General features: G+C 51.6%; 1 protein-coding gene across 1 annotated transcript; it reads left to right on the top strand.

The window, feature by feature from the left end:
- The first annotated feature begins 746 nt into the window (after positions 1-746).
- VASH1 (vasohibin 1) lies at positions 747-17,799 on the top strand. Its single transcript, XM_006864778.1, has 7 exons — positions 747-1,267; positions 8,917-9,005; positions 10,068-10,124; positions 11,379-11,453; positions 14,741-15,122; positions 16,674-16,786; positions 17,727-17,799. Exons 1-7 carry the CDS (start codon positions 971-973, stop codon positions 17,797-17,799), a joined length of 1,086 nt encoding a protein of 361 aa, XP_006864840.1. The 5' UTR covers positions 747-970.
- Positions 17,800-18,540: the final 741 nt, after the last annotated feature.

Here is an 18,540-nt window from a genome sequence, read left to right as displayed (position 1 = left end):
CCCACGGCTGGAGCCCGCCGCTCGATGACTTCTGCTTGGCCGCCGCGCACCTCCCGAGCTGGGCTCGCTTAGCCCGGGGCTCAGGAGCGAGACGCGCGCCCTGCGATGGCTCGGCTGGCGCGGTGCGGCGCCGGCTGCCAGCCGTCCGCTTGCTGAGACCCGCCCAGCTGGGAACCAGTGGGGCCTGGGCGCTCCCAGCCTTCGCCTCTCCTCCCCATCCTTTCCTCTTCTGGGGGCTCCGCTGCTGCTCGGAGCCAGGGAACAGGGGCCAAGACAAAGCCCACTTTGTGCGGGGAGCTGGCCGCGGGCGTGGAATGTGCGCGTCTGCGTGCGCCCCCGCCTAGCGCCCCGCCAGCTGCTAGTCTTGGCTCCGGGACTCGTCGCGGCCCAGGCATCACCCCCAGCGCCACCCTCCCGCCCTGGGTCGGGGCTTGTTGCTGAAACGGGCCGGGAGTTGCCTCGGTCCCTCTGGGACGCGCAGGGTGTGAGTGTGCGTGTTTCATAGAGGACTTTCTTCTCTCGGAAACCCGGACCTGGGGCGCCCAATCACCGTGGGCCCCGGTGCCTTGACCCTTCTTTCAACTGCCACAGTTCTGAGCTGTCTGGCCTCAGTTTCCCGCCGTGTTCTCGCCTCTCAGCCAGCGGGGACTCCTGCCGGTCATTGTTCTTGCTGTCAAATGAGGATGCTTTGTGAAGGTGGCCAAGTTGTGGTGTGTTCTCTTTATCCCTTTTCCAAACAGAACAACGCCTCTAAGGCTAACCCTAAATAACCGGCTCTTGTGGCCCCCCACCTCACGTTTTACACTGATTTTCTTCAAATTGAGTAGTATTTTATTGTACGTGAGCCCCGCCCTGGTTTCTTAAAGGCGCCTTGCACTTTGTTTGGCCATGTGTTCTCGCGGCAACTGGCGAGTGGGAAGCCGCTTGTGAGCCCCTATCGTACCCTTCCACCTACGTCAAAGATTTGGGGATGCCCGGGGGGAAAAAGGTAGTGGGGGGCGGCGGCGCTGGTGCGGGCCCCGCTGCCGCCCCCTCTGGGATCAGGCGTTTGGAGACCTGCGAAGGGGCATCAGCCCAGAGAGATGAGGATCCAGAAGAGGAAGGGGAAGAGGACCTTCGAGATGGAGGCGTTCCCTTCTTTGTCAACCGGGGTGGGCTACCTGTGGACGAGGCCACCTGGGAAAGGATGTGGAAGCATGTAGCCAAGATCCACCCCGACGGAGAGAAGGTGGCGCAGCGGATTCGTGGAGCCACGGATCTGCCCAAGGTGAGGGGTTTGTAGGGTTGGGTGGTTCAGGGGAGGATCAAGCGTTTTACTGACCTTGTGGCTGGAAGAGCAAAGTCACATTTTGCCCACAAGTGAGATACTGGACCACTAGCATGGTAAGAATTAAACTACAGACAGGTGGTCTCTTTCCAGAACTTTCTCCCACTTGTCATTTGCCTAATAATCCTTATAAGCTGAAGAACTGTGAACGGGGAGATAGGACTACGGGGGGGTGGGGGGTGGGGTGCAGGGAGCCCTGGTGGTGCAGTGGGTTAAGTGTTGGGCTGCTAATCTGAAGGTCTGCAGTTTGGAACCCAACAACCACTCTGTGGGAGAGAGATGTAGCCGTATGTTGTTGTTGTTGTTAAGTACCGTAGAGTCGGGTCCGATTCTTAGCGACCCTGCACAGGGTTTCTGAGGCTATAAATCTTTACGGGAGCAGAATGCTTCATCTTTCTCCGGCTGAACAGCTGGTAGTTTCTAACTGCTGACTTTGAAGTTCACAGAGTGTTGGAAACCCTAGTGAGCCTCGGTCCTGTATAGTAATTTGGACTCTACTCAAGGGCAGTAGGTTTTAAGGAGGAGACAGACTTCATATGTTGAGAAAATACTTTCCTACATTAGCTCACTGAATTCTACCAACAGTCTTGTGAATTGAGTGCAGTTTGGGTCCCCATTTTACAGATGGGAAAGTTGAGACCTTAAGCAGGAACTCAAAATCCCCTAGTTAGTAAGTGACAGACACAGGACTCAACCTCAGTTCCCTGCTGTAGATGCTCTGCTCTACTGGACACCAGGCTCAGGGCAGTCAGCAGAGGTCCTGTGAGCAGGGGTCAAGTTGAATAGTGTTTCTTTGTACCCCGGAACTCGTACACATTGGCAATCCATTTGTTGTGTGGCCCTCGAAGGCAAAGGCCAGGCCTCATTCATCTTTGTCTTTCTAGGGCCTTCTGTATTGCTTTGTACAAAACAGGCACTTATGTGTGTTTGCTGAATGAAAGGGTTTTTGAGACTTTCTGTGCTATATAGGATCATATAGAAATATATGCTTGATGTATTTTAAAAACATTATGTGCAAGACTAAAGAGGTTGTCTTCTGAATGCAGAGGCCTGAAATCCCCAGGGAGAACAGTGCTGTCAGAAGAATGCTGAGTTCTTTCTGCTCTGATGGCAAGGACGTCAGGTCGGGGAGGGAGCAGCAGTTGTTGTGGATTAGACCTGGGGACAAGTGTCCTGTTTTGTGTTAGTAAGTTACTGTTGGAGCTGCCAAAAAATGTCTTCTGAGAAAAGGGAATTCAGAGGCTGAAGGCTGAGCAGCTGCCTAATATTTCCAGGGTAAACAAAGTATGGATTGATTTTGAATGGCTGTATAATTGTCCCTTGTGGCAATTTAGAGTTTAGTCAGCAAATCTTCTATGTTTGAACATTGCTTCCAATATTTAATTCTTAAAATGAACACTGTGTTTAGAATGAACATTCTAAAACAAATGTTGGGGTCCAACTCTGATGGACCTTGGGTTAAATTCCTGGAAGTTGAAATATTCTGTCAAAAGCCATGATCTTTGGCAGAGCTCTCTTGCCTATGTCAGCTTTGACCTCTTTGACCTATTTGAGCCACAGTTACCACTTCTGTAAAATGGGATTGATGGTGGTAACAGTTAAATTAAAAACTGTACAATAAGAGGGAGAGCGTGGTGGCTCCATACAATAAACACTGGACTGCGAACCACAAGCCCTCCAGCTGCTCTGCTGTGGGAAAGATGAGACTTTCTGCTCCCTCCAAGATTTGCAGCCTCAGAAACCCCAAAAAGGGTCTCTACGAATTGGAACCAACTCGATGGCAAACAACAACAGAGTAAGAGCAGTTGACAAAGTATAAAGCCCTAAACCAATACTTGTTGTTGTTGCTAAATGCTGTCGAATCGATTCTGATCCATAGCGACCTGGTGTAGGGTTTCTGAGGAGTGGCTGGTGGATTTGAACCACCGACCTTGCGGTCCAGCGCATTATCCTGCAGCCACCACACCAGGACTCCAAACTGATACTAGCTATTAGATAGTCATTGCTCTCCATGAGATGAATTGACACAGTGGCTGCCGCACCGAGGGGCCCAAACATCACAAATGTGAGCACGGAGCAGGACTGGGCAGTGTTTCGTTCTGTTGTATGTAGGGTGGCTATGAGTCAGGACCTAACAACAACCTTTTCTCGTGTCCTTCTCAGAGGAGAAGGTAGATTTCACTCAAGTGTGGCGCCATAGGATAAGCACTAGACCGTAAGATTGGTTTGAACTGTGAGGTTGGCAGTTCAAACTCCCCAGCCACTCCTTGTGAACCCTATACAGGGTCTCTATGAGTTGGACTTGATGGCACTTAATAATAACAACAAGCAAAGCATGTGTGTTAGTGAGTCTGTGCAATACCTGAGCCTATAACAGCAGATGGCCTGGAAACGCACTTTGGTCAGCTTTAAAAAAAAAAAAAAAAAGTAAAAACACATTGCCTTCAAGTGGATTCTGACTCAGTGACCGTATACGACAGAATAGAATTGCACCATAGGGTCTCCAAGGTTGTGTGTGATCTTTACAGAAGCAAGAAGCCTGCATTTTTATGCTATCACCACTGGTGGATTTGAACCGCTAACCTTTGAGTTCAAAGCTGAGCCTTTTAACCACAACCACTGAGACATCTTTCTGCCATGTTGGTAGTGGTGGTGGTGGTGGTGGTGGTGGTGGTGGTGGTATGCGCCCGCCACTGAGTCAGTTCCCAGTCATAGCGACCCTGTATAAGCTTTCTGAGGAGCTGCTGGTGGATTTGAACCGCCAACCTTGCGGTTCAAATTGACCTTATGGTGCATTGCTGTTTAGATCTAGTTAGGAGAGTGTGGATGTTTCTCTGCAGAAGCGTCGCATGCTGTGGGCTGGTCTCAATGAATTCCCCAATGACTGTTCATTCCTCATCTTCTGTCTTCCTGCAGCTGTGACACCAATGAATAAAGTGCTGGTCTGGGCGGGGGCGGTGTTGTGACTGACTATGGTAGGGTGAAAGGAATTTGGGGAAGTCTGGGACGTTTTGAGATTTCCCCACCAAAAACGACCAGAAAACGATGGGGGTAGGGGGTAGTGGTGAGCAGGCGTGCGGTGTCCCTCCATGTGGCCAAAGTATGCTTTGTTGGGACTGTTTTAAAAGACTGCTTGAGCCAAAATCTGGAGAGCTCATATAAAGATCCAGATTTCTGGCATCTTTTCCGAAAATGAGATCTGGGAACAGAGAACCTGCCATCCCACATAGCAGCTGTCAGCTGCTGCTGAAGAGTGCTCCCCCTCCCCCAGTTGCCACAGTCTCTACCTCTCAATGTGCCCAGACCCTGCAGGCATTGGAGTCTGGGGCCCCAAGGGTAACAGTGTGGTCAAATGAGTAAGTGCTAGGGTCAAATCCACTGTGTTCCAATCCTGGTTCTCCCATAACTACATATGTGAACAAGGTTTGCAAACTTCCTGTGCCTCAGTGTTCTTAGTTGTGAAAGGGGTATGTGTGATAGCAGTGCCTAGTCAAGAGACGTGGTGGTGGTGTTAAGTGTCATCAAGGCGGTTCTGACTCATAGCGGCCCTATAGAGGGTTTCTGAGGAGCAGCTGGTAGGTTTGCACTGCCGACCTTGTGGTTTGCAGTCCAGTACTGATCCTGCAGCGCTACACCGGAAGTTGTTGTTGTTGTTAAGTGCCATCGAGTCGGTTCCGACCCATAGTGACCCTGAACAGGGTTTCCGAGGCTGTAAATCTTTACGGGAGCAGAAAGCCTCATCTTTCTCCCGCGGAGCAGCTGGTAGTTTCGAACTGCTGACCTTGTGGTTCACAGCCCGATTCGTAACCACTATGCTACCAGAGCTCTATACACCAGAAGTCAGGAGGAATAAATAAGGTCTAGCCTGTGGAATCGGAGAGCATGTATGAACCCAGTGAAGTAAACCAGGATTGTGTAGCAAACAACCCTACAGGTGCTATGGAAAAACATCTTTTTAAAGGATGAAACCAACCTGTTAAAGAATGTTGTCATTGTGTGCCATTGAGTCAATTCCAACTCACAGTGACCCTGTATAGAGTTTCTGAGAGTGAACTGCTGACCTTTGGATTGATGGTGGTGGTGGTATGCCGTAGAGTTGGTTTTGACTCACAGCGACCCTATATAGGGTTTCTGAGGCTATAAATCTTTACGGAAGTAGAAAGCCTCATCTTTCGCCCATGGAACCAATGGTAGTTTCGAACTGCTGTCCGTGAGATTAGTAACCCAACTCATAACCAGTATGCTATGCTACCAGAGCACCTTCAGGTTAGCAACAAGTTAAATGGACGTAGTCCCTGGGTAGTCCACGTGTTCAGCTATTAGACAAAAGGTTGGAAGGTTCACATTTACCCCAAGGCTTTTCAGAAGAAAGACCTGACCATCTACTTCTGAAAAATTCTGGAAAACCTTATGGAATCCAGTTCTGCTGTGACACACACAAGGTCCCCGTGAGTTCTGTCGGACTCGATGACAGCTGTTCTAGAATAAACACAACTGGGAGAATGAACAGAAGTAACTCTTGGCCTTTGGGAGCAGAGAGATCTGGGTAGAAAACATCACCCACCCTCACTATATCCCCTTACCCTGCCCCACAACCGAACAAATCCCACTGCCTCCAGTTGACTGTGATTAATTTAATAGCAACCCTGAAGACAGTGTGGAACTTGACCCATAGAATTTCCAGGGCTGTAAATCAGTACAGAAGAGACAGCCTCATCTTTTACCTATTGTGTGGATGGTGGGTTCGAACTGAAGACCTTTCAGTTGGCAGCCCAATGCTTAACCCACAGCACCACCAGGCCTACTTTCTGCCCCTGAACAGTGAAGACATGTTTCCTGCTTCTGTTTCAGAGGATGGAGGCAAATTCAGACTACCTAAAATAGGCGGCACACTCAAAAGAGTCTTTGTGTTTGAGTGAATGAGTCTGGCTTGTCATGGACATTCAGGAAAAGCTGTGGTACTGTAGGATAAGCACTGGACTGCTAGTGTTGCCAAACCGAAATGACGGTTTGCCACCTGTCACTGTAGTCAATCACAGAGACGGGGAGAGATCCGATCCAAGCTTAACTAACAGAAAGCCAGCAGTCTGGAGGATGGAGAGAATCATTTCTCAAGACCGTTCTGCCATTATGAAGAGCAGGCACATCATATAGGGCAAGTTACATTTGGATGGATGTACACTTCATCTATTTTAACATCAAGATAGCATTTTTTGGAAAAAGAAACAATAAAGCAATAAACTTCTTCAAACATTCTACCCTACCTTTAGGGAAAAGGAAACAGTCGGGTAATAGTCCTTCTCAAATATTCTACCTTTTGGGATCCAAGCTGCTTAGTTCCTGAGGTAATTATCTGGGTGGGTTTAAGCACATCCTGTTCTCCTTTTAGGACCACGAGGTCAGCTCAGCTAATTTTTAAACTAACTTCCTCATTTGCAGGGTCCTTATTTATCAAGACGTAATGACTAAGCCAACTCCATTTTGTTTAGGTCAGTAGATCCATGCTCTCGTTAGCTGCAAGATCAGCAGTTCAAAACCACCAGCCACTCCTCAGAAACCCTATAGAGGGTCGCTATGAGTTGGAACCAACTCGACAACACTTAACAAACAAAACAAAGACAAATAGCTCTGATGGATTAAAGTGAGCAACACACTCAAAAGTTGCTGGGACTGTTCCCAGCTCAGCCTTGTTACTCGTGACCTTTAAGGCTCTGTTTGGGAACCCCAGGTGGTTAGGGTGGACCACTTCACTTGAGGGACTAGGATACTGCTGATAGTAAATTACTAAGTAATTCCTTTCATTCTTCTCCCACATTCTCCCACCCCCATCTCCCTGACAGGAGAGGCAAGGCCAAGCCATCAGAACGTTCTGGAACCATTTGGCACAGGGTAGTTTCTTCCCCCTCCCCCACCTGTCCCTGGGCTTTGTCCCTCTGGTGACTAAGTGGGGGTGCCAGTTGGGGAGTGGGGGGGATGTGAGAAGGGAAAGAAATGCCTCAGACAGAGATGTCAGCTGCTGGAGCCACTGTGGTTGCTGGGCACTGTCCAGACCGGAAGGAGGAATGGGGGAGGTGGGGATAAGAGAGACGAAGTCCATGCAAAGCTAACCTCTTGGATCTGAACCCTTTTCAAGAAGCAGAGCTCTGATAACCGTAGCCCTGTCTCCCACATCAGCAGCACCCTAGACGAGAGTATGCCTTTGTCATGGGCACTTGCAACCTTGTTAACACCACAGCACTGCAGCCGTGAGCTTAGTCTCCACCACTGAGAGGCTCCCCTGCTCCCAGCCCCCTCCCTTCCCAAGTACCCCTCCACTGAGAGGAGACAACACTCAGTAACTCCTCTTGGCTTGACCTGGGTACCCTGAGGGGATTTGGGGAAGCAGCCTAACAGGGAGCAGGATCTCCCCTGTGAGGAACTGGGAGGCAGCCTCCCAGCTGGTGTACTGGTGAGCAAGGGGGAACCCAAAGGCATGGACCTTGTCCCTGAAAGTCTGTTCCTATAACCTCACAGTCTCCTTGATGTCTCTTTCCTCGGCTCACTGACTCATTGCAGACATATTGCCAGCATTTGACTCTCCCCTATAGGAGAGGGGAGCCTGCAGCCTGGGACCCACCCCTGCATGATGGGTCAGCCTTGTGTGTGTGGGGTCTGTCTGCTGGCTGGTCCAGCAGCCCACAGCCATCAGGAGGCATCTGCTGCCTGATTCATCCCCTCCTTCCCCCCTGGAGAGGATGCTGGGAAGTACCTAGTGGGGAGGACTAAACAGAGACCCACACTGCTCAGCGGTAAAGCTGGCAAGAATTGAACCCAGGACTCGTGTGCCTCCATGAAACCCATCCATAGGGTCTAGGTCTGAGCTAGTAGGAGCCCCAGAAAGACCTATCCCCAAAGACCCCCTCTGGCCTGCTACCACTGACTTAGACCTGGAAGTTCAGGTTAGAACTCAGAAAGTCCAGGTAAAGTGTGCTTGTGATGCTGGGGTGTACATGACACCAGCCTGCCGGGGATATCCCCACCGTTCCTGGAAGCTGTCCCCCCAACTCAGAGGCCCTGAAAGGACCCTGCTTTCAGGTGAACCTCAAGCCCAAGTGAATTTAATACTAACGTTCTTGTTAAGCCTGGAAGTTAATGAATGTTTAAGATGTAAAACAGCCAGTGAGTCAACCTGAGTTTTCCTAACATTATTAAAGAAGTGTAAAATTGGAACATCAGCATAAGTTCCAAATTATGAATGCTGTCAAGGTGCAGTGGTTTAAGTACTTGGCTGAAAATCGACCAGTCAGCAGTTCAAACCCACCAGCCACCTCACAGGTCAAAGATTGGCAGTCTGCTTCCATTAAAACGACAGTCACAGGGCAGTTCTACTCTGTCCATAGGATCACGGAGTCAGAATTGACGCAACAGTGGCAGGTCACGCACGTGCTGGGAGTGGGCGGAACAGCTGTGATGGGTTCTGATCTGATGGGGTACATGGGAAGGAAGAATCGCCAAGTAAAGAGCCCCTCCGCCAGGGCTGTGGCTTCTGGGCTCATCCTGAGTGTCCCGGGGGCTAGAAGCAGTAGGGTGAGCTCTTTTTCTGTCCACAGATACCCATGCCGAGTGTGCCTACGTTCCAGCCATCCACGCCCATCCCAGAGCGCCTGGAAGCCGTGCAGCGCTACATCAGGGAGTTGCAGTATCCTCCCGGTCCGGGGTCACAGCCGCAGTCTGGCTGGCCAAAACAAAGGTAGAGCGAGGTTGGTCCATACCTCTAGGAGGTACCACGCACCGGGCAGTCTGTGTGCTCACTAGACCAGGTCCACCAGGTATCAGGGATTTTATCTGATGAATGTTGGACCCTCCCAGCCTTTCTGCCCTATGCTTCCTCTGCGTGATAGGGTGAGGTGATCACTATATGATTAGTGAAACGGCCAGCTCTAGTTCAGCCTGCCAAGCCTCCCCTTCACTGTGTCATGCCCCAACAGAGAAGGGGAGAGAGAAAGCCATCTGGGGGCTGACTAAAACGGGTTTTAAAGATGGGAGAAAAGGAATTACACATTCCAGGAGCTAACTTCCACATGGGATTTTCTTGGAATTTTCTCCTCTTGGCAAGAGGCAGGTTGTCCAACATTGGAAGAGCCTGGTACCGCATGACCCCAGACTCCCCAGTGTCCCTGCCACAGGCCCAGTGAACCTCTGTCCCCTGCCTACAGCTGTGTGTCCCAGGATCTGTCCCTAACTCACCTAGCTGCAGCTGAAGTCCAAGAGAGGCCAGGCCTGGATTCTTAGTCGGACAAAAGTCAGACTGATTACTGAACATTGAGTCCAGCCCCTCCTTTTACCAGTGGGAAAATTGTGGTCCAGAGAAGGGAGGTGGATGGTTCAGGAGCACTCAGCATGCTCAGCCTTCCCTTCAGTTCAAGTTACTTCACTACAGGCTAGAAAGGAGAGCTGTTGGCAGCTTGCCCTGCTTCTCCCAGCCCTGCTGGGCAAGCTGCCTGTCCCAGGGAGGGAGGCCAGGGGAGGACAAGTGGGAGCCACAGAAGGCGAGTGAAGAAAAGAGGGGCTGTGTGGGAGAAGTAGAGCACTCAGAGCTTGAGCATCCTTCAAGGTGCCACACGGGGAGCGCTTCGTGGGGCCTGTACTCAGCACGTGCCCCTGCATGTGCTCGGCCTCCCAAGGCAGGGCTGGAGTGGGAGGAGCAGGGCTGGACAAGCCCTTCCAGACAAAGTCAGGAAAACCTTAACCAGCTCCGCAGGTACAATCACACAGGGACACAGTTCTTTGAAATTAAGAAGAGCAGACCTCTGACAGGGTAAGTGGGGGTACCCTGTCCCTCTGTACCGGGGGCTTCAGCCATAAAGAGGACAAGCTGGCTGACCTTGTCCAGCTTGGACAGCTGGGGTGGCCTTGAGAGGAGAGGCCCCGACACCCATACTGAACTAGGAGGCCACTGGGTGGGAAGGGTGGCCCCAGTTAGATATTCTATATATGGGCCTGGGGTCGTCTTTTGTGTGTTTTTTTCCATGAGAGGTGGTCCGAACAAGAGGAGTCCTTCCCTTCTCCCTGCAACACCCCGTCAGGACCCTGAGAAACCATCCCAGCTGCCTTCCTGGCTCTTCTCTGGTCATTTAGTGCAAGGCAGCAGGGACCCCTTGGGAGAGCATTGTATCTCCCTTCCAACCCTGTTGGGTCCCTTTGCTCTCAGAGTTGATGTCACATGGGCCTGGGGGCTTTGCCCACAACCGGAAGCCGCTGCATTTTAAAAAAATCAATGTGAATTTTGCATCTTGCTCCATATATTATTGATTTGTGTTTTGTTTCTTATGAGAAAATGCTTTACCTGGTGGATTAGCTAAATTTTTGAATTGCCCCCTCTCCAAGCCCTGGGTAGAATCTTCCTGCCCCCACTGCCCTTCCCTGGTTGTCCCTCAGCTGCTATGTGCTCTGTACATTTGCTCTGAGGAGCCCGGGAGATGGCCAGAGGGGCTCTGCACTGGGCCTGGGCCAGTGGCCAGGCAAAATTGCCAGGCCTGAGGGGTACTCCTGAGGGGGTGTTAGGGATAGGCTGTCATGAAACAGTCTGAATTCCAAGTTCAGAAATAGGTTGGGCCCCTGGCAAGTGGCCAATCAGCTTCGGAGGAGCAGCTGTAATCAATTACAAGCTCTTCTGAGAAACTGTGGTTGGGTCAGGATGACCACTGTGCTCACAAAGGAAGAGGTCGGTGCCAAAAGCCCAGTGTCCTTAGTATGTTCCAGCCTCTTGTCACCACCCACCCCTGCCCCATCACTGAAGCTGTCCAGGTCAGCCTGTGATTGCCCATCCCCCACTCATGCTCTCCTCCCCCAGAGGAGCTAGAACCTGGGGGGGAGGAGGGGTGTAGAAGGAGAGAGGAAGGAAGAAGGGGCCTCTGCCCTTCTCACCAGTAACTGGGTCCAGGAGAGATACTGGCCCAAGCCGAGACAGCTTAGAATGGGGGGTTCTGCCCTTGCTGCCCCCTCCGTCTGACCCTGCGCACCGGAAGGAGCTGAGGGTGCTGTCCTCAGGATCTAGCTTCCCTTTCCATAGGCTGATGGACCTGGCCAAGGAAATGACCAAAGAGGCTCTGCCAATCAAATGCCTGGAAGCTGTGATCCTGGGAATGTATCCTTCCTTGGCTGGGAGCCGGGAGGCCCTGGAGGGGCTGTGTGCTGTCTCTGTGAGTGGACTGGCCTCAGCCCCTAGGGCCCCAGCTTCCTCCTCTGGAGGTGGGGGTCGGGGGATGTGTGGATGAGTTCTTAGCTCTCCCAGCATTCTTCTGCAAACATCCACTTGGTCACCAGGCAAAGAAGCCTCTCCAAGGTAGGAATGGGCAGCCCCTCTCTGAGTCACATAGACACTGTCACCCTGTTCTCCACACCCCAAATCAGGGCCCACTGTCTCACAAAGGCTGCCAGACTATTTCCAATAGCCAAACCATGTAGGAGACACCATTTGGATGTCCAGATAACTGAGATTACCAGAATAGGCTAATTTGTGGAGATCAGGCCTTTGAAACAGTGCTGCCTCATAAAAAATTGAGTTTCTTGGTCACCCCAACAAAAACACAGGAGTGGCATAGACAGACCCCCAGGAGAGGCTACCATCCTTAGATGCTGCCCACCACAGTAGTGGTAGGGGAGGCGTGGCAAGGCGCCCAGCCTTTATGGCCCCATCTCAGCCCTGAACCATGAAGGAGCCTTGGTAACACAGTGGTTAAGTGTTGGGCTGCTAACCAAAAGGTTGGTGGTTTGAAACCAACAGTTGCTCCAAAGGAGAAAGATGAGGCAGTCTGTTCCCATCAAGATTTATAGCCTCAGAAACTATACATCAATTAGTTCAAATTGACTTGATGGCTTTGGGTGGATGGATTACCTTTTAAAAACCAAAAAACACTTTTTATTCTAGAAAACTCTAAATGTATACAAATGTAGACTGAACAATTTAATGAGCTGTGATGGGCCCATTACCAGGAGGCCAGCCTCATTTCACCTGGAACACCCACCCCACACAGCTCTCCCCTATCACCTACCAGTTTTTAAACCTCTCAACTCCTGATATAAGCCCCAACTCACTACTACTGGGGAGTATGGATTAGGCCAGAGGATGCCTAATGGAACAAGGAGTCACTTCCCTAAGATGGGTCTGGGGGAGAGAAGAGGATGGTCAGAAATGACAGAGCAGCTCCTGAGGCGGCCTTGATCTGAGGCAGTCACTCCCAACCCCACACTGACATTTTTAAAAGAAAAAGAAAAGTTGCAGTTGAGTTGATTCCAATATATGGTGACCACTTATGGTTCCGAATGTAACTGTGCTTCAGAAGGTTTCAATGGCTGAGATTTTTTGAAATAGATCACCAGACCTTTCTTCCAAAGTGCCTCTGCGTGAACTTGAACTTTAGTTGGCGGCTAGCAACAGAGCATGTTAACCATTTAGGCTAGTGACTGAGCATGTTAACCATTTGCACCATCTAGGGATTACATGCACCTTCAGTTTATAAAAGACACTGCAGGTGGCCCCTTTCCTCCGGAGGTCCCAAGAAACAGCTCCACCATGGGAACTAGCTAACAGGGGCAGGCTATTTTCAGAGAACCCAGCAAGCATCACCTGGCTCCAGGTGTCTTTGCTGGGATGAGCATAAATAACCAGTGCCTCCCACGTGACTCTTCTTTCCCTCCTCCATTAAGGACCATGCTAAGGGCTGGCCACCACCCACACCCGTGTCCAAGAGACTCTGCTCTGGTCCCAGGTTCTCCTCAGAGGCCTTTCAGGGCTGCCTGGAGGATGGGGCAGGAAGAAATCAGTGGTATCTCCTATGTGTGTGAGGGACCCTCCCTGTGCCCCCCAACACTGACTTCCATCTGTTACTGCACACCCAGCAGGTGCTGTGCCGAATTTGCCCTGTTGCCCTCTGAGCTCTACTGTGCTCATCTTGGGCACTTGTGTGGAGTGAGGGGCTCAGGACATGGTGGGATGACTTTAGACTTTGGGGTCAGGCTAGTCTGGACTTGAATCCCGATTCTGCCACTCACTATGTGACCTTAGGCAAGTTCCCTAACACCTTGGGGCTTTAGTTTCCTCCTCAAGGAATGGGGATAATAACTGTGCCTGTCTCACAAAGTTGTTAGGACAATTAAATGAGTCCAAGTCTGTGAAACACGTAACACCACAGTATCTGGGACAAGGTGTCTGCTCACTGCTTTTTTCTATTCATTTCCTTCTACCCATGCATTCAATATCAGTTTATTGAGCAACTGTTACTGAGTAGCCATTACTGAGTAACTATTGAACAACAGTGCCTGACTCTGTGTGTGGCTCCGGAGATAAAGCAAAGACCACCACAGACAAGGTAGCTGCCCTTAGGGACTTTACATGCTGGGGAGGAAACAGAAATCAAATAATTACAGACTGTGGTGTGTGTTTTAGAGGAAATAAACACAGGGCAGGCTTGCTCTAGAAAGGGAAGTGGCAATGGCAGCTAAACCCAAGGCATGAGAAGAAGCCACCCTGGGCTCTAACTAGTGCAAAAGCCTCAGCTGGGAAAGCCAGGGTGCCTGGGAGAAATGGCAGATAGGGTGGTGAGAGGTAGAAAAGGTTGGAGTGGGCAGCCGGACCTTGGAAATGAGTTTGAATTTTACTTAGAAAAAAAGGTAGTGGGCAGTATAGAGGGGGAGGAGAGAGAAAGTGAGATGGAGCAGATTGTGTGTATGCATGTGTGGGACATGTGTGGGAGAGAATGGAGGGGGAGGAGAATGGGTGTGGCTGGCAGAAAGGGAGAGAGAAAAGCGGGGAGGAGCCAGCCACGTCCCAGTCATGATTCTTCTAGCCACAGCCACGGGAGTTTCTGGAAAGCCCTGCTGTTTGGAGGGAGGAGGCATTGTTAACATTTTGTGGGTCCTGAAGCAAAGAACCCTGTGTTCCCATTGGGATTCAATGGTTTCATAGTCATTTACTGAACACCTACTCTTCTGGTGTGGCGCTGTAGTCCAAAACCTCAAGGTTGGTTTGAACTGCAAGGTCGGTGGTTCAAACTCACCAGCTGCTCCTTAGAAACCCTATACAGGGTCACTATGAGTCGGAACCGGCACACAACAACAGCAACTGTCTTCCAGGTTAAATGCTAGAGGATGTTGTTAGTGTCTAGGCAGTTCGACTCATGGTGACCCTGTATAGGGTTTCTGAGGAACAGATGGTGGGTTTGAACTGGCGACCTTGTGGTTTACACTCCAGTGCTGATCCTACAGGGCCGCACCAGGAATCCAATGGGATAGGAACTTGTAAGTGAGCAATGGGGGTGGGCTGCATTCAGATGCAAGCTGTCTTGGGACCCTTGTCTGCCGCCTTGGGAGGTCATCCTAATGCTGGCCTCAGGTGCTAGTTGGATGTTTCCTTAGCTCGGGTGGCGTGGCCAGTTACCTCACCAACAGCATGTCCACCCTGGAACGCTTCCCCATCAGCTTCAAGACCTACTTCTCAGGGAACTACTTCCGCCACATTGTGCTGGGGGTGAACTTGGGGGGCCGTTACGGGGCCCTGGGCATGAGTCGGCGCGAAGACCTGATGTACAAGGCACCTGCCTTCCGCACGCTCAGCGACCTGGTGCTGGACTTTGAGGCCGCCTACGGCCGCTGCTGGCACGTGCTGAAGAAGGTGAAGCTGGGCCAATGCGTGTCCCATGACCCGCACAGCGTGGAGCAGATCGAGTGGAAGCACTCGGTGCTGGACGCAGAGCGGCTGGGCCGCGAGGACTTCCGCAAGGAGCTGGAGCGGCACGCCCGCGACATGCGCCTCAAGGTCAGTGACCCGCAGCACCACCCTGTGGGGCTATCGGTTGTCGACACGGAAGGGCTGCCTTCCTTCATCCATCCCGCCCCAGCAGAACTGGTGTAAGGGTTGAGGGAGATGGGTTTGAACTTCTGTTCATGGCCAGGCTTGGTGAGTGGTTATTGGGGAACTAGTGCCCCAGGTTTAAAGAACGGGGAAAAAACAGGTGAGCTGGTTGGTAGCTCTTAGATTCTCCAGGTGGTGAACTTTATGGTGGAAGCCGTGACCTGGAGTGACCGGTGGGGGAGGACGGGAACGGGGAAGAGAGTCTCTATCCCTCCTCCAATGTGTCCTAGTCTTACTGCTCCCATCCCCACCCAGAGAAGGATGAGGACGCAGTCAGGGGAAAAGGGAGAAGTCAGATCATGGGGGAAATATTGGGTAGTTGTTTTTTCTCATCACCCCCAAATAAGCAGGAATCTTGGTGGGGTGGAGGGTAGCCAGGAGGCAGCCTCACCCCACCCAGGATAGGTGGGACAAGGTGATGAAGAGTGTCCGCCCTCCCCCCCCGAAGTTTACAGTGGGTAGACTTTTGTCCTCTTCTCATGGCCCCCAGGACTGGGGGTGCCTTCCCCTGTGCCCGCTGGGGCCCCTACCAGGGTATTAAGTCTCCCCCACTGCCAAGTCACTTATTGCACGGAGACTGTGCCCCCACAGACAGCTGGGTGCCTCACCGTGAACATTGACAGACATGTCTCTTAGGATGGGAGCCTCACACACAGGCAGTGGGAGGTAGAGTCCACTGGCGCTGATGCGTCACAGGGGGCTGCCCAGCCAGACAATCTAAGGAGGTTGGCCAACCCCCAGGCCATGACCTTGTGGAGATAGAAGCAGGCTGCCCGACACTGTTGTGTCTTCAGGTGGACCTACTTGCCTGGTCTTTAGCTCTGTATTCCCCCACGTATTTGGCACTAAAGACTTTCCTTGTATTTCCCTTCTCCCTGCCTCTCCACTGGGCGCTCCCTCCCCTCATACACACCCCTTCCCACCACCCCCATCATGGAACTGGAGAAGGACCAGACAACATCTTTCATTGAGTCAGCCCCGGACTTGATAGCAGTTAGCAACCTCCCCACCCCCTCTGGTGCAGCCCAGAGTTTGAAAACTCAAATCATGCAAATTGTATCCTAGGAAGAATGATTCATTTGTTGTTTTTATTCTCATTTTTTCTTTCATCAGAGATAAAACTGCTAGTCTGAGCCCTGATTGGCTCACAGTAGCCAGTGTCCCTGCTGTGTGTGTAGGATTCCAGCCCTAAGCTCAGACATGGACCCTCTCCATGGCTGGCACCTTTACCCAGCATGGGTGAACAGATATTTCCTTGGGCACTTAAAATACTCTGAAAGCTCAGTGACCTTCCCTCTCTTCCATGTCTGCCATGGGGCCTGTCACCATTAGTGTCTAGGAAGTGGATTGGAAAGACCCAGAGAGGGCAGAGTGTTGTTGAAATTTCCCAAGGCAGCTTCTGGGGGGCCCTGGGGAAGCCCTGAAGGGATGCTTTTGTTTCTTTCTCCTTCCAAGATTGGCAAAGGGACTGGTCCTCCCTCGCCCACCAAGGACCGGAAGAAGGATGTGTCTTCCCCACAACGGAGCCAGCCCAGTCCCCATCGTAGGAACAGTCGCGGGGAAAGACGGTGAGATGGGCTCTTATCTGGGTGGGCTCAAGAAGGTGTTTGCTTTTCCTCTCATCTTCTGGGCCCCTTTTCTTTGCTCTCACCCCCTCTCTTTCTTGCCCCCACCCAAGGGAGGTGATTTGGAATGGTGAGTTCAGGTGTTTATATCTCCCAACGGCAATTCAGTCCCATTCTTGAGCGGAAACAAAAGTCAGCTGGCCCCACTGGCTACCCTGTGTGGAAGCCTCGGTGGTAGGTCAGCAGGGCCAACAGCAGAACCCAACATGTGGCAGAATGGATTATGTAGGAGGGAGCATGGAAGGGGCTGCCCCAGGGAGGCGTGAGTTCTCCCCAGCACTGGTGGTGAGGGTAGGCCCATCAGATGAACTGCGGATTCTGAACAGAACATTGTCCCAAGACTGCCTTTTGCCTAGCTCTTACATGGCAATACAGGATAAACACTGGACTACTAACTGCAAGTTCAGTGACTCAAACCCACCAACCACACCTTGAAAACCCCACATAGGGTCACTCTGAGTCAGGCACTTAACAACAACAGATGACAAAAGATTCCATTAAGATGCTATGTTTCCTTCTTTGTGTCGCCCCACCCCAGCCTGGCTGTTACTTTAGAGCCACCTCTCTGACATGAATTAAGGGGTTCCAAGCTTGGCAACAGCAGAGCCATCAGCATTCACTTTGATCTCTTCTTAGATTAGCGCTGTGAGCAGTTATCAGCCAAGCCTGGCCAGATGAGCATTAGCTGACCTCCAACACAACAAGAACCAATAGGAGAGAGTAGTGTGTCTGGGCCAGGGTTTTTCTAACACATTTCCACTCTGTGTGGAGAATGTGGAGAATGCTGTGTGGGGAATGGAGGGGCTAGTCATGATGCTTGCCCCCTCCTCTCCATCTCCCTAACCTGACCACACTCTCCCTGCTCTGCCCATCCTCCCTGCAGGCCATCCGGAGAAAAGAAGCCGTCTGAGCCCAAAGCCATGCCAGACCTCAATGGGTACCAGATCCGGGTGTGAGGGGGTGGCAGTGCCTTCACTCGGTTTCTGGGGCCCCGGACCCAACTGCCAGACCAGTCTCACTTGTGGGGAGGGAGTGGTTGAAGACGGGGTGGTACAAGGGGCTTCTTCTCCCACTGAGCCACACCTCTACCTTTGGGTCTACAGGTGGTTAGTATTTTATTTGGAGTTTTTAACTCCACAAGTGAAATGTATTTGGGGAAAATGTAAAACGAATGGGTCTGCAATAGGCAGAAAGCCAGTGCTTAGGTGGTCTGTGCCCATGGGCTGGGTCGGGGTACTGCTAACTCTGCTGGCACCTCGCCCCGGGCCTCTGTGGGATATGGGTCTAGCCTGTATATGGGACGGAGGGCCTGGTGGTACCATGGGTTGAGCGCTGGGCTACTAATTGAAAAGGCGGTGAATCAAAACCCACCAGTTCCTCCAAGGGAGAAGGATGAGGCAGCCTGCTTCCCTAATGATGTACCGCCTCGGAGTCCCATTGGAGGTGTCCTTTAGGGTCGCTAGGACTCAGAATGGACTCAGTGGCATTGTTTGGGGTCGTTTTTTTGTTTTCTGTTTTGTTTTATCTATGGGACATTCCCCGGCCCACCAGGTCTGAGGCGTGGTTGGGTGGTGGGGAGTTGTGGAGGCGTTACTTTAGTCCGCCTGCCTTGACAGAATTTTGACCCAGGGAAAGGGAAACAGGGTAGAAATGGGAACGGTTGTCTCCCCCATAAATCAGGAGTTTGACAAGGGCAC

Source organism: Chrysochloris asiatica, unplaced genomic scaffold (assembly GCF_000296735.1).
Source record: "Chrysochloris asiatica unplaced genomic scaffold, ChrAsi1.0 scaffold00070, whole genome shotgun sequence".
In the NCBI taxonomy this organism is placed as follows: Eukaryota; Metazoa; Chordata; class Mammalia; order Afrosoricida; family Chrysochloridae; genus Chrysochloris; species Chrysochloris asiatica.
This window is presented reverse-complemented; position numbering and strand designations above follow the sequence as displayed.